This window comes from Plecotus auritus (assembly GCF_963455305.1).
Source record: "Plecotus auritus genome assembly, chromosome: 8".
Classification (NCBI taxonomy): domain Eukaryota; kingdom Metazoa; phylum Chordata; class Mammalia; order Chiroptera; family Vespertilionidae; genus Plecotus; species Plecotus auritus.
Genome location: NC_137782.1, coordinates 109790436 through 109804791, shown reverse-complemented (window position 1 = coordinate 109804791; position 14356 = coordinate 109790436). Strand labels below are relative to the sequence as shown.

Below are 14356 nucleotides of genomic sequence, written 5' to 3'. Positions count from 1 at the left end.
CATGCATGGACTACTACAACAGCCTTCTAAAGAGTCCATGGATTTCCTCTATCCAGTTCTTTTGAAGGAGAAATCTATATATATAAAAAGTTAATATGCAAAGTATCCCCTTGGGAATTCAACTGGGAGACCGAGTTTGATCGCTCGCTATGACATGCACTGACCACCAGGGGGCAGCACGGAATGAAGGCAGGTCCTGGACGGCAGCCAAAAGGCCCCAATTGGCCCTGATTGCCGGCCAGGCCTAGGAAACCTACCCATGCATGAATTTTGTGTACCAGGCCTCTAGTTGTTATATAAAAAGATAATATATACCTGTAATGCAAAAAAATTAAATTAGACCACCAACTTACACCATACACAAAAATGAATTTTAAGATGTGAAATCATAAAAATCCTAGAAGAAACTAATGGCAGCAAAATCTCAGACATTCCATAGCAATATGTATATGGATACATCTCCTAGGACAGTGGTCGGCAAACTCATTAGTCAACAGAGCCAAATATCAACAGTACAACGATTGAAATTTCTTTTGAGAGCCTTATTTTTTAAACTTAAACTTCTTCTAATGCCACTTCTTCAAAATAGACTCGCCCAGGCCATGGTATTTTGTGGAAAAGCCACACTCAAGGGGCCAAAGAGCCGCATGTGGCTCGTGAGCCACGGTTTGCCGACCACTGTCCTAGGACAATGGAAACTAAGGAAAAAATAAACAAATGGAACTACATCAAAATAAAAATCTTCTACACTGCAAAATAAACCATCAATAAAATAATAAGAGAGCCCACTTCATGGGAGAACATATTTGCCAATGAAACATCTGATAAGGGGTTAACTTCCAAAATTTATAGGGAACTCATACAACTTAACAAACAGAAGACAAACAATCCAATTAAAAAATGGGCAAAGGAACTAAATAGATACTTCTCCAAAGTGGACACACAGAAGGCCAAAAGGCATATGAAAAAATGCTTAAAGTCACTAATCATCCGAGAGATGCAAATCAAAATTACAATAAGGTACCACCTCACACCTGTTAGAATGCCTAGCATAAACAAATCAACAAACAACAAGTGTTGGCAAGGATGTGGAGAAAAGGGAATCCTTGTACACTGTTGGTAGGAATGCAAACTAGTCCAGCCTCTATGGAAAACAGTTTTGATTTTCCTCAAAAATTAAAAATGGAACTCCATTTGACCCAGTCATTCTACTTCTAGGAATATATCCCAAGATTTCAGAAACTCATCAGAAAGAATATATGCACCCCTATGTTCATAGCAGCGTAATTTACCATAGCTAAGATTTAGAAACAGCATAAGTTCCCATCAGCAGATGATTGGATTAAAAAACTGTGGTACAGCCGAAACCGGTTTGGCTCAGTGGATAGAGCGTCGGCCTGCGGACTGAAGGGTCCCGGGTTGATTCCGGTCAAGGGCATGTACCTTGGTTGCGGGCACATCCCCAGTGGGGGGTGTGCAGGAGGCAGCTGATCGATGTTTCTCTCTCATCGATGTTTCTAGCTCTCTATCCCTCTCCCTTCCTCTCTGTAAAATACCAATAAAATATATTTAAAAAACAAACAAACAAACAAAAAAAACTGTGGTACATCTATTCAATAGAATACTATGCAGCTGTAAAAAAAAAAAAAAAGAACTCTTACCATTTGCAACAGCATGGATAGACCATGAGAGCATTAAACTAAGCAAAATAAGCCAGTTAGAGAAAGATAAACATCACATGATCTCACTCATATATGGAATCTAATGAACAACATAAACTGATGAACTAAAATAGACCCAGAGACATAGAAACATCAAACAAACCTCAGAGGGAAAGCAGGGGAGGATGGGGTTGGGGGGGGAGAGATCAACCAATAAACTCATATGCCATATGTGTATATGCATAACCATAAACACAGACAATAGGGTGGTGAAGGCCTGGGGGAGAACGGGGGTGGGGGGGAGAGAGGGTGGGAGAGGTCAATGGGGGAAAAAGGGGACATATGTAATACTTTCAAAAATAAACATTTTTTAAAAAAGATAATATATAAAGATTGTACATGAGATAAATGAGACAATATAAAATTCTTAGCAGGTTAAAATTTTAAAAATGTGGCTATAGTCTTATTTCTTTTTTTAAATTTTCTTTATTGATTAATGTATTACATATGTGTCCTTATCTCCCCATTCCTCTCCCCCCGCCCCCCGCTCATGCCCTCACCCCCCTGGTGTATGTGTCCATTGGTTATGCTTATATGCATGCATACAAGTCCTTTGGTTGATCTCTCCCCCTTACCCCCACCCTCCCCTACCTTCCCTCTGAGGTTTGATGGTCTGATCAATACTTCTCTGTCTCTGGATCTGTTTTTGTTCGTCAATTTTTGTTGCTCATTATATTCCACAAATGAGTGAGATTATGTGATATTTATCTTTCTCTGACTGGCTTATTTTGCTTAGCATAATGCTCTACAGGTCCATCCATGCTGTTGCATAGTATTCCATTGTGTAGATGTACCACAGTTTTCTAATCCACTCATCTGCTGATGGGCACTTAGGCTGTTTCCAAATCTTAGCTATGGTAAATTGTGCTGCTATGAACATAGGGGTGCATATATCCTTTCTAATTGGTGTTTCTAGTTTCTTGGGATATATTCCTAGAAGTGGGATCACTGGGTCAAGTGAGAGTTCCATTTTTAGTTTTTTTGAGGAAACTTCATACTGTTCTCCACAGTGGCTGCATCAGTCTGCATTTCCACCAGCAGAGCACGAGGGTTCCTTTTTCTCGCCAGCACTTGTCATATTTCTTCTGCTTAAAAACAAAACAAAACTGCCCATTGGTTATAAAGCAATGTGTAAACTCCTTGTAATGCCCAGTATACAGGCTCCACCATATAGTCTAGAAGCTGGTTAACTACACTGGCTCACAGGCCCAATCCAGTGAGCCTCCTGTTTTTTATAGATCTATATAAGCTGATAATGTTTTTACATTTTTAAATGGTTTAAAGAAATCAAAAGAAGAAAAATATACCATAACAGATAAAATAATATGAAATTCAAATTTCAGTGTTCATAAATAAAGTTGTTATAAAACAGCGAAAGTATTCATTTGTATATCGTCTGTGGATGCTTTCGCAAAACAAAAGGAGCGCTGAATAGCTATGACTGAGATCATGGCCTGCAGGGCCCAAGATATTTATTACCTGGGCCTTCGCAGAAACGTTTGCAGACTGCTGCTCTAGTTCAATCTACCTCTCAAGTGTCAGCTCCCCCTTCCTCCACTGTCACATACCTTTGATACTAGTCTCTGACTGAATCACTTACGTTGATTCCCCAAGTTCCATCACACTTACCTGCGATTTTCCTGCCTTTATCATGTGCCTCACATAATTTCTTTAATTTAAATGTTCCTTCTTATCCCTTTCAAGATAATAGAAACCCCATTCATACATCCCTCAGGACTCAAACTCTACATAGTCTAGTAAAGATTTCCTTGATCACCATAAAGAAAATACCCACTCATTTTATTTTTTAATATCTTTAGACTACTTATGCTAAAGTAACCAAAAATAGCCACCAAATACATACAATATACCTTATCTCCCCAACAAGATTGCAAACAGAAAACTGTCTGTGAATGTTTTTAAACTGCGTTCCATGGGACTCCATGGCTTAATGAGGCAATTGGGTGGATCACAGCAGCTTTTTATTAACCAATTTACACTTCAAATCTCAATATAAAACTTCTGAAGAAAAAGAATAGGCAAAAATTTGAAAATCACTGACTTATACTATATGCAAACAAGTGTAGGATTTTCAAGGCAGAGGCTTCAGTAAAATAATCTCACATCTTACACGCACGCACACAGGTGTCTCATTAAAGGACTTTCCAGCCCCTTAGCAGTCCTGGCCCTATAATCATGTACGTACACTGACTCAGGTTTCATGATACAGACACAGACACCAGGGAATTCTAATCAAAGCCCAGTAGTCACCCCACACACTTCAGACACCAGGGAATTCTAATCAAAGCCCAGTAGTCACCACCCACACTTCAGACACCAGGGAATTCTAATCAAAGCCCAGTGTTGGAGACCGGGTGTAAGCTGACAAGGTCCTTGCACCTGAAGGGACTAGCAAGGCTGTCCCCTACCCACACAGTTTTCCCAGGCTTGTTTGGATGGCGGTTATCAGTAGAATGAGAGCAACCTTTCATAGCTTACCAAGAAGTTTGTAACTATTTACTGAGATTTGCTGCACAGAGAATTTGTCCTTCTGCTTTGTCTCTCCCTTAGGGATTAAGAGGAACAAAGAATACATTCCTCTTGACAGACCTCCTATTCAGTGTTTTGTGCACAAAAGGCATTACGAAGTTAATAAACTTACTGCAATCTCTCAATGACCTGTAGTCCTCCCGATCCCGCTCTCCTGTCTTCCTTTCTTTTCTCAATTCCCACCTCCCTACCTCAGCCCGGTTCAACCTGTCAGGCTGGCCCTGGCAGCCCAGTAGTCACCCCACACACTTAGAAGTGGTAGCTACTATATACTAGTAAACTGCTCAAACTAAAAATAAGAAAGCTAATTATGGAAGAGAATATCATGTAGCATCCATTATATAGCTAATATAAGGTTTTAAATTTTAAGTATACTAAAATCTTATTAAGATACTGCTGAGAAGAAATTAACAAGATTGAGATTAGAGTGAAAGAAAAGAGTATTGTGATTTAACCAAAAGGATTCTATAGTATACTACATACTCTGGGCATTTATTTTATACTAGTAGCCCTGCACATGAATCTGTGCGTGAGAAGCTCACTGCGGCTTGCCTCAGCTGGCCGCCCAGTCCACCTCTGCTCATAGCTCTCCGCCGCACTTAACTCGCTGCCCCACCCTCCTGCTGCTTGTCATTACCCGTCAGGTATAATGACCATTTGCATATTACCTCTTTATTATATAGAATATTAAGATATATGCCCAGATACATCCATTTCCGCCTCGGTCAATTCATCTATAACAGTGGTTCTCAACCTTTCTAATGCCGCGACCCTTTAATACAGTTCCTCATGTTGTGGTGACCCCCAACCATAAAATTATTTTCATTGCTACTTCATAACTGTAATTTTGCTACTGTTAATGAATCGTAATGTAAATATCTGTGTTTTCCGATGGTCTTAGGTGACCCTGCTAGAGGTTCTTAACCTGTAGGAAGAGAACCTAAGACCATCAGAAAACACAGATATTTACATTACGATTCATTAACAGTAGCAAAATTACAGTTATGAAGTAGCAACGAAAATAAATGGTTGGGGGTCACCACAACATGAGGAACTGTATTAAAGGGTCGCGGCATTAGAAAGGTTGAGAACCACTGATCTATAACAATCTTAATTAAATGGAAAAGAGCAGACCCAAATAGGAGTCAGAAAATCTGGACTGATTCCTGCTATTCTTGGGCAAAGCAATTAACCTTATTAGCCCTGCCTTGCCATATATAAATGAAACAAACAGGCCACATAATCATGGTATCCAAAGTCACTGTAATTATTTAAAAACAGATGATTAAGTTTCACTTCAAACTATAATAAAATCCACTAAGGTGAACTTTAAAACTTCAAAAACCAAACTAACAGTGTCTCCATCTTATCATTTTTTTTTTTTTTGTCTTAGAGTAGCAAGCCCATCACCATGCATAAAGTTGCTGTAATTCTTAATTAAATTTAATATGTTTAAAATAAATTATGTTGGTAATATATGGGGTTTAATATTTGTGGAATAGAGAAACTATTTGGTTAATAAAGCTATTAATTTTAAGCAAAAAATAGAGATAAACTATAAAATGATTTTACTCTCTGAAATTAAATTATATGGCAATTTCTAAAGTGATAATAAATCAAAATGATGTTACTATTCTTTAATCTCCAAACTCAAATATTTTTACCCTCATTCCTTCCATTGAACATTTTCCTCATTTCTTATTAAAAAACAAAACAAAACAGACCATTTCTGTGCATTTATATGACCTTTTACGGGTATGGGGATAACATACATGTGTGTATACACATATACTGTATGGGAAATATACTATATTTCATAAAAAATATCTTAAGAATGAAGGTAATTCCTAACTGGTAGTTAAATTAATTTGATTGGCAGATTTAAGCATACCTAAAGAATTACATATCTCTGGAGTTAACTCTTATTACTTACATATTTTGTTTCCTTATAAGCAAGTTTACCTGTTCATAAAGAAGAAAGGTCTTGTCTCTCTCAGATGTAAGAACCTTGACATTACCCTGAATTTCTGCCAAATGACGCTCATATTTTTCCAGCATGCACTTAAGTTCTTCACGGTCTCGCGTGGTCTTCAAAAGCTCTACATCACAGTGTGTAGCCTACAATTATTGGATAAGAAATGTGAAGCTCTTCTTTGCATGATGGCCGTTCATAGTCTCTACTTAAGCAACCGTGACAATATAAGGAAAGGAAATGATGAAAAAAAAAGTTTAAAAATCACCTCACTTTTAAACAGCTTCCTCCAAAATTGTTCTACATTTGTCTGATTACCTCCCAACCAGGACTAATGCTGAGGCTAAAGAACCAAATTTAAAGATCCACTGTCCATCAAAGAGACCTCTGTCCCCCAACCTCTTTGATATACCAATTCATGCCAATCAACCTGAATTGTTTCCAGATTAGGTAAATCAAAGAATAAAAGCCAGTGTTTGAGCAACAAACTCCAAAATATTTATAACTTTCCAAAACTTACCCGGGAAGATGGTGACAGGCGTCTTGGACTTTTAGATCTACTTCTGATCATCTTTCTCAAGTTTTGAGCTTCACTCTTGTAGTGATCTTTGTCTGCTTCTAAGGTCTTGATAAAGGAATCAAGTCTGGAAGGAGATTTATTTTGTGCTTTTTCAGTCTCTAAAATTATCTTGCCAGGGAGAAAAAAAATCAGGCCATTATTTCAAGCTAAACTACAGCATTATTTTCTACATGAAGTCGAACACACACAGGATCCTTAAAAATAATAAATGTGGTATTTTAAAAATAACTTTTAAAAATCATACTTAAAAAAAGCAGTTAGATATCATTCCTTTCCAGCATTTCTGAATGTTCTACATTTTTATTTAACTAAAAGTACCCTTATATTTACCCAATAATTTTGAAGGAAATAAGGTAAAGAAATTTCAGAGAGGCCAGAAATGTCCAAAGATGTAGTTATAAATCCTAAAAATAAAATTAATTTGCTTAGAAAAACTTGTATAGTTTTGTCCAAGGAATGAATAAATTAAAGGAATGCTGGATATTCTATACTTATAAGAACTTTTAAAGTGCATTCCCATTCAGTTTAGTATATTTAGAAACATTTCTTTTACAACATTTCTTTTACCAATGGTATACTGGGAGGAAATGACAAATATACTTACAGAGAAGGTCTTCCAAATTATTTTAAATAGTAACATTAAAATGTCTAAACAGAGCAGTTTTTATTTCACATTGTTAAATTAAAAGATATATTACTTAGAATTAAATAACAAAATTTGACTTACAGATATTTCTTACTGAGGAGAATAAAACTAAATATGTAGACAAATGTATCTTACATGTTGAGAATTAAATTACTTACAGTTATCATTTTAAATCAATTAACAGCAAAGGGCATTAGTAAAACTAACCAAAAGTTCTCTCTAGGAGAACAAGAAATAACGATGAAATGGAGCAAGAACAGCATTGCTCAGCCGTGGGCAAACTACGGCCCGCGGGCCAGTTCGGCTGTTCTATCCGGCCCGCAAAGCCGAAAGAGCGGAGGGTTCTCTTGCTCTCCCCTCCGCTCCTTTACTTTGAATTTATATTAGTGCACACAAACACTCCATCCATGCTTTTGTTCCGGCCCTCCGGTCCAGTTTAAGAACCCATTGTGGCCTTCGAGTCAAAAAGTTTGCCCACCCCTGGCATTGCTCTTACACATGGGAGTACCCTGTGCACCAAGCAGAGGGCTGATTGTAGAACACAAAAATTTTTTACTAGAGGCCCAGTGCACAAAATTCGTACACGGGGTGTGGGGGTTTCCCCTCAGCCCAGCTTGCACCCTCTCCAATCCAGGACCCCTCGGGGGATGTCTGACTGCTGGTTTAGGCCCAATCCCGGGGATCGGGGCTACACCGGCAGTCGGACATCCCTCTCACAATCCTGGACCCTGGCTCCTAATCGCTCACCTGCCTGCCTGCCTGGTCGCCCCTAACTGCCCCCCTTGCTGGCCTGATCACCCCTCACTGCCTTTGCATGCCAGCCTGATCTCCCCTAACTGCCTCCCCCCCAGCCGGCCTGGTCACCCCTAACTGTCCCCCCACTAGCCTGGTCGCTTCTTCCTGCCCCCTCTGCTGGCCTGGTTGCCTCTAACTGTCCCGCCTTGCCAGCCTGTTCGTAGGCAGCCATCTTGTGAGGCATGTGGGTTAATTTGCATATTACCTCTTTATTATATAGGATTGTTCACAAAATCATGAGAATCAGAACATAAGTACAATTTTTTGTAGTTTTATTATGCTAATAAAATAAAAATTATTCCTGAATATATATTTAAGAAAAATGTACTTACAGATCTAAGTCTTTTTATTGTATCTTCCAACACTATTATATTATTTTTCTGGCAAATGAGTTCAATCTGAAAATCAAGCCAAAAAAAAATTATTTGGATTTTAAATATGTAAACTGATTTAACTGGGAAAAGATAATCAAAAAAGCAAGCCACTTAAAAATAAAAGCATGCAGACAGTGAATATTTTACAAAATAAACTATATTCTATCGCTTTATGTGTACCTACCTTTGCTGATAAAAGAACCTAGGATGATATATAACAGTTCCTTTAAATTATCTTATATAAAACACTGATTATACTTTATAAATTACTCACCACAAACTAGAAAAAATTTTAATACTAATTATAATCCTGAAGATAATAATGTGGAAGAAATAAAAGAATGACTAGGATTTTTAAAGTTTTTCCAAATCACCATGGTCAGAAGTGATTGTCTTTTCCTCTGAACTCTTTTAATAGTTTAGTTCAATCCAACCCACAAAAACCTTTTTTTATCAGATTTATGATATCAAACACACCCAGTGTCATAGTATAGTTCCCCATAGTTATATATTTAGTATACTAGAGGCCCGGTGCACAAAATTCGTGCACAGGGGTGTGTGTCCCTCAGCCCAGCCTGCACCCTCTCCAATCTGGGACCCCTCAAGGGATGTCCGATTGCCCTCTCACAATCCAGGACTGCTGGCTCCCAAATGCTCGCCTGCCTGCCTTCCTGATTGCCCCTAACTGCTTCTGCCTGCCAGCCTGATCACCCCCTAACCACTCCCCTGCCAGCCTGATTGATGCCTAACTGCTCCCCTGCCAGCCTGTTTGCCCCTGCCCTCCCCTGCAGGCCTAGTCACCCCTAACTGCCCTCCCCTGCAGGTCTGGTCACCCCTAACTGCCCTCCCCTGCAGGCCTTGTCCCCCCCAACTGCCCTCCCTTGCAGGCCTGGTCCCTCTCAACTGCCCTCCCCTGCTGGCCTGATCACCCACAACTGCCCTTCCTTGCAGGCCTGGTCCCTCCCAACTGCCCTCCCCTGCTGGCCATCTTGTGGTGGCCATCTTGTGTCCACATGGGGGCAGGATCTTTGACCACATGGGGGCAGCCATCTTGTGTGTTGGAGTTATGGTCAATCTGCATATTACTCTTTCATTAGATAGGATAGAGGCCTGGTGCATGGGTAGGGGCCAGCTGGTTTGCCTTGAAGAGTGTCCCGGATCAGGGTGGGGGTTCCCTTGGGGCATGGGGCAGCCTGGGCGAGGGGCCTGTGGTGGTTTGCAGGCCAGACACGCCCCCCGGTGACCCAAGCAGAGGTCCTGGTATCTGGGGTTTATTTATCTTCTACAATTGAAACTTTGTAGCCTGGAGCGGAGCCAAGCCTTCTGCTTGTTCCATGGCGGCAGCCATTTCTCTCAGGATTTATGTATCTTCTATAATTGAAACTTTGTAGCCTTAAGCGAGGCCTGGGCCGGCCAGGGTGTGCAGAAAGCTTGGCTTCCTCCATTGCCGCGGGCAACCCTAGCCTCCTGCTCTTTCCAGCTCCATGGCTGCCGCCATTTCTGTTTGGATTTATGTATCTTCTATCATTGAAACTTTGTAGCCTTGAGTGGAGGCCTAGGCCGGCAAGGGCAGGCGGAAAGCTTGGCTTCCTCCATTGCCAGGGAAACCCAAGCCTCCCTCCTGCTCTCTGTGGCCATAGCCATCTTGGTTGGGTTTATTTGCATATTCCCTCCTGATTGGCTTGTGGGCGTGGCTTGTGGGTGTAGCGGAGTGATGGTTAATTTGCATATTACTCTTTTATTAGATAGGATAACTAAACTGTATGTTCATACAGTTATAGAGGCCAGTGACTATGTTTTTATGCAAAGGTGTAAAGCTCTCTGCTAAAAGTTGGCAAGTTAGTTTAATAAATTTATTTCTCTCTTTTTTTTTGCAAAACCAGTAACGTGGCTGAATCTTTCCACAGGACATCAAGAAACCTGACCATGACAACTGGGAGAATGGGTTGTGTAGAGGGCTGCCTGGGAAGGCACATGGGCATTTCTTTAAATTGTTGTCAGCTGAGCCCGAGGCGACTGGCAGAGCCGGGTCTCGGTTATGCCCTCCCCAAGAAGGTGGGGGGCGTTATCAGTACTGACTTTTTACCTTTGTCCAGGTGCCGGGGAGCGGGCTTTGATTATGTAAATCCAGGCAAGCACCAGGAATACTAGGGCCTACTCAAGAATGCAAATAAGCTCCTTTGATCCTAAGTTTTGGTGATACTTCCTGGTATTTGGGGGTATAAAATAAATGTGCTGCGTGGGCTCCGGGGTCGCTGCCTCTCCATCAGAGAGGATGGCGTCCCACCTGGCTCCCAGCTTTGTTTCTATCTTTCTATCTGGTCTCTTTCTTTCTTTTATTTCTTAATCCCCAGCTCCTCTACTCAGGAACTGGACCTGTTCCTTTTCCGTGCTGGACGCGGAAAAGAGAGAACACCTCTACAGGGTTGAATGCAATGGAGTGTGTATTACAAAATGTGAATCAGTCAGTACTGGACTTGCACAAATTGACCACTGACAAAAATGACCCTCATTTGTGTGACTTCATTGAGACTCACTACCTGAATGAGCAGGTGAAATCCATCAAAGAATTGGGTGATCACGTAACCAACTTGCACAGGTTGGGGGACACTGAAACTGGCATGGTAGAGTATCTCTTTGACAAGCACACCTGGGAGACAGTGATGAGAGCTAAGCCTTGGCTGCTTCCCATAGCCACGGGGGTGACTTCCCTGGTCACCAAAGCAATATGTGTATGTTGAAGTTACCTTTACCTTTTCCATAACTTGTACCAAATCATCCACTCATGTTTTTCATTTGTACCATTCCTTCAAATAAAGTAATTTGGTACCAAAAAAATATAATAATAAAATAAAATGTACTATATTTTATTTTATTTTATTTTTTAATCCTCACTAGAGGATATTTTTCCAATGCTTTTTAGAGAGAATGAAAGAGACAGGGAAAGACAGAGAGAAATATCGATGTAAGAGAAACACATCAATTGTTTGCCTCCTGCACAAGCCCTGACCAGAGCCCAGGCCAGGGAGAAGCCTGCAACTGAGGTACACACCCTTGACCAGAATCAAACCCAGGACCCTTCAGTCTAACACTCTATTCACTGAGCCAAACTCGCTAGGGACTAAAATGTACTATATTTTTAAATGTACTATATTTTAAATATATTCTGGGATTATTGCATCTCATTTATTCTTTTGACCAAAGTACTTTTCTAAGATTTCTCTGGAAGTGATCTACATTATAAAAGGCCAGGGGCCACCATGACCTAAACAACCAGACAGACAACCGGTCACCATAAAGGGCATGGAGCACCTCTCAGTCCCTCCCCCGTGGCCCACAGGCTCCTATTACAGCAAGGCTGGTGGCCTGCGGGTGGGCAGGGTGGCGGGGGGGGGGGGGGGGTAGGACAAGGCGGGTGCAGTGAGGTCGTTAGCCTCTGGCCTGGGGCCGGGCTGGAGGCCTAACAACTTCACCACTGCCACTGCGGCTGCAGATCAGGCCTGGAGAGAAGGCTGGAGAGAGAGGCAGGGCCTGATCTGCAGCTGCCATGGCGGCTGTGGATCAAGCCCAGAGATAGGCCCAGAGACGCTGACTGGCATAGAAACGGACCAATCAAAACCAAATCTGGGTGAACTGCGAGGAGCCAATAGCTGATTAGGAGGCAGAATTTTTGATGCTGACTGGCATAGAAACCAACCAATCAGAACCTAATCTGGGTGAACTGCAAAGACAGAACCTAAGGTGGGGGCGGAGGAGAGGTTTTAAGGGCAACAGCTGTTTGGTGTAAGGTGTAAGAAAGAGGTTCAATTTTTTAATGACCACTTTGGCAGTATAGTACATATGGCTGGCTATCAGTCCAGATATAGGGATTATGTATTTTTGTCTGCCAAGAGCATCTCCTCCTGCTGAAAAAGGCTCCCCCCACCCCATTTAAGCAATCCTATCCTATGTAATCTATCTATACCAGTGGCCAGCAAACCACAGCTCGTGAGCCACATGCGGCTCTTTGGCCCCTTGAGTGCGGCTCTTCCACAAAATACCACAGCCTAGGCGAGTCTATTTTGAAGAAGTGGCATTAGAAGAAGTTTAAGTTTAAAAAATTTGGCTCTCAAAAGAAATTTCAATCGTTGTACTGTTGATATTTGGCTCTGTTGACTAATGAGTTTGCCGACCACTGATCTATACTAATACAAGTGTAATATGCTAATCAGACTGGGGCGACTGGCCATCTTCCAGATGTCCGACTTTCTTCTGGACAAAGCCATGGTGGTGGGGGCCGAGGGAGAGGAAGTTAGGGGCAATCAGGCTGACAGGGGAGGGCAGTTGGGGGTGAGATCAGGCCGACAAGGGAGGGCAGCTGGGGGCGATCAGGCCTGTAGGGGAGGGCAGTTGGGGGCAACCAGGCCTGTAGGGGAGGGCAGTTGGGGGCAACCAGGCCAGCAAGGGAGGGCTGTTGGGGGCGAGATCAGGCCAGCAGGGGAGGGCCATTGGGGGTGAGATCAGGCCGGCAGGGGAGGGCAGTTGGGGGCGACCAGGCTGGCAGGGGAGAGCAGTTGGGGGCAATCAGGCTGGCAGGGGAGGGCAGTTAGGGGCAACCAGGCCGGCAGGGGAGGGCAGTTAGGGGCGATCAGGCCGGCAGGGGAGCAGTTGGGGTGAACAGGCAGTTAGGCAGAGGTGATTAGGGGCAATCAGGCAGGCAGGCAGAGGCAGTTAGGGATGATCAGGCAGGCAGGCAGAGAGGTTAGGGGCAATCAGGGAGGCAGGCAGAGGGGTTAGGGGCGATCAGGCAGGCAGGCAGATGAGTGATTAGGAGCCAGTGGTCCCAGATTGCTAGAGGGATATCCGACTACTGGCAGTTCGACATCCCCCAAGGGGTCCCCGATTGGAAAGGGTGCAGGCTGGGCTGAGGGAACCCCCGGTGCACAAATTTCATGCACCGGGCCTCTAGTATCTATAATAATAAAAGTGTAATATGCTAATTAGACCAGACGTCCTTCCGGATGAAGCAAAGGCTGCAAGGGAAGCGCAGGTCCCAGGTGCCTGCGGCAGCTGGAGGAAAGCCTGGGTCCCGGGTGCCAGAGGGCATCGGGCTTCTAGTTTTAATGAAATATTAAGGGGTGTTATGGTATGAGACATAATTATGTACAGTTTGGGTAAGCTTATATATGTTATTTGGATAGACCAGTGGTCGGCAAACTCAGTCAACAGAGCCAAATATCAACAGTACAACGATTGAAATTTCTTTTGAGAGCCAAATTTTTTAAACTTAAACTTTTTCTAATGCCACTTCTTCAAAATAGACTCACCCAGGCCGTGGTATTTTGTGGAAGAGCCACACTCAAGGGGCCAAAGAGCCGCATATGGCTCGTGAGCCACGGTTTGCCGACCACTGGGATAGACAGTTTACAATGCTTCAATTGATAATACTATACAGACACTAAAAAAATGGGTATATATTGAATTGTGTGTAAAGATGTAGATACTTAATTAGTATAAAAACTCAAGGCCAAAAATTGTACTTAGTATGATACATTCTTATAATAAATAAATTTATACACAAATATCCTAGATGCAGATAGAAGGAAATGAATAATATATAAACTGAGGAAGATAGATCATGTTTAATTATAGCAAGGTATGATTATATATATATGACATCTACATACATATGACAGTACATCTGTCATATATATATATGACACTACATATATATGACAG

General features: G+C 42.0%; 1 protein-coding gene across 1 annotated transcript in view; it reads right to left on the bottom strand.

The window, feature by feature from the left end:
- Window positions 1–14356, bottom strand: part of LOC308255572 (testis-specific gene 10 protein-like) — a 145689-nt gene that overhangs the window by 97830 nt on the left and 33503 nt on the right. Inside the window, exons 4-6 of the mRNA XM_080683193.1 lie at window positions 8597–8662; window positions 6764–6931; window positions 6234–6389 (exon numbers count right to left, since the gene is read on the bottom strand). Of these exons, the coding sequence (XP_080539319.1) occupies window positions 6234–6389; window positions 6764–6814 (207 nt within the window). The 5' untranslated portion in view covers window positions 6815–6931; window positions 8597–8662. The remainder of the gene's footprint in view (window positions 1–6233; window positions 6390–6763; window positions 6932–8596; window positions 8663–14356) is intronic.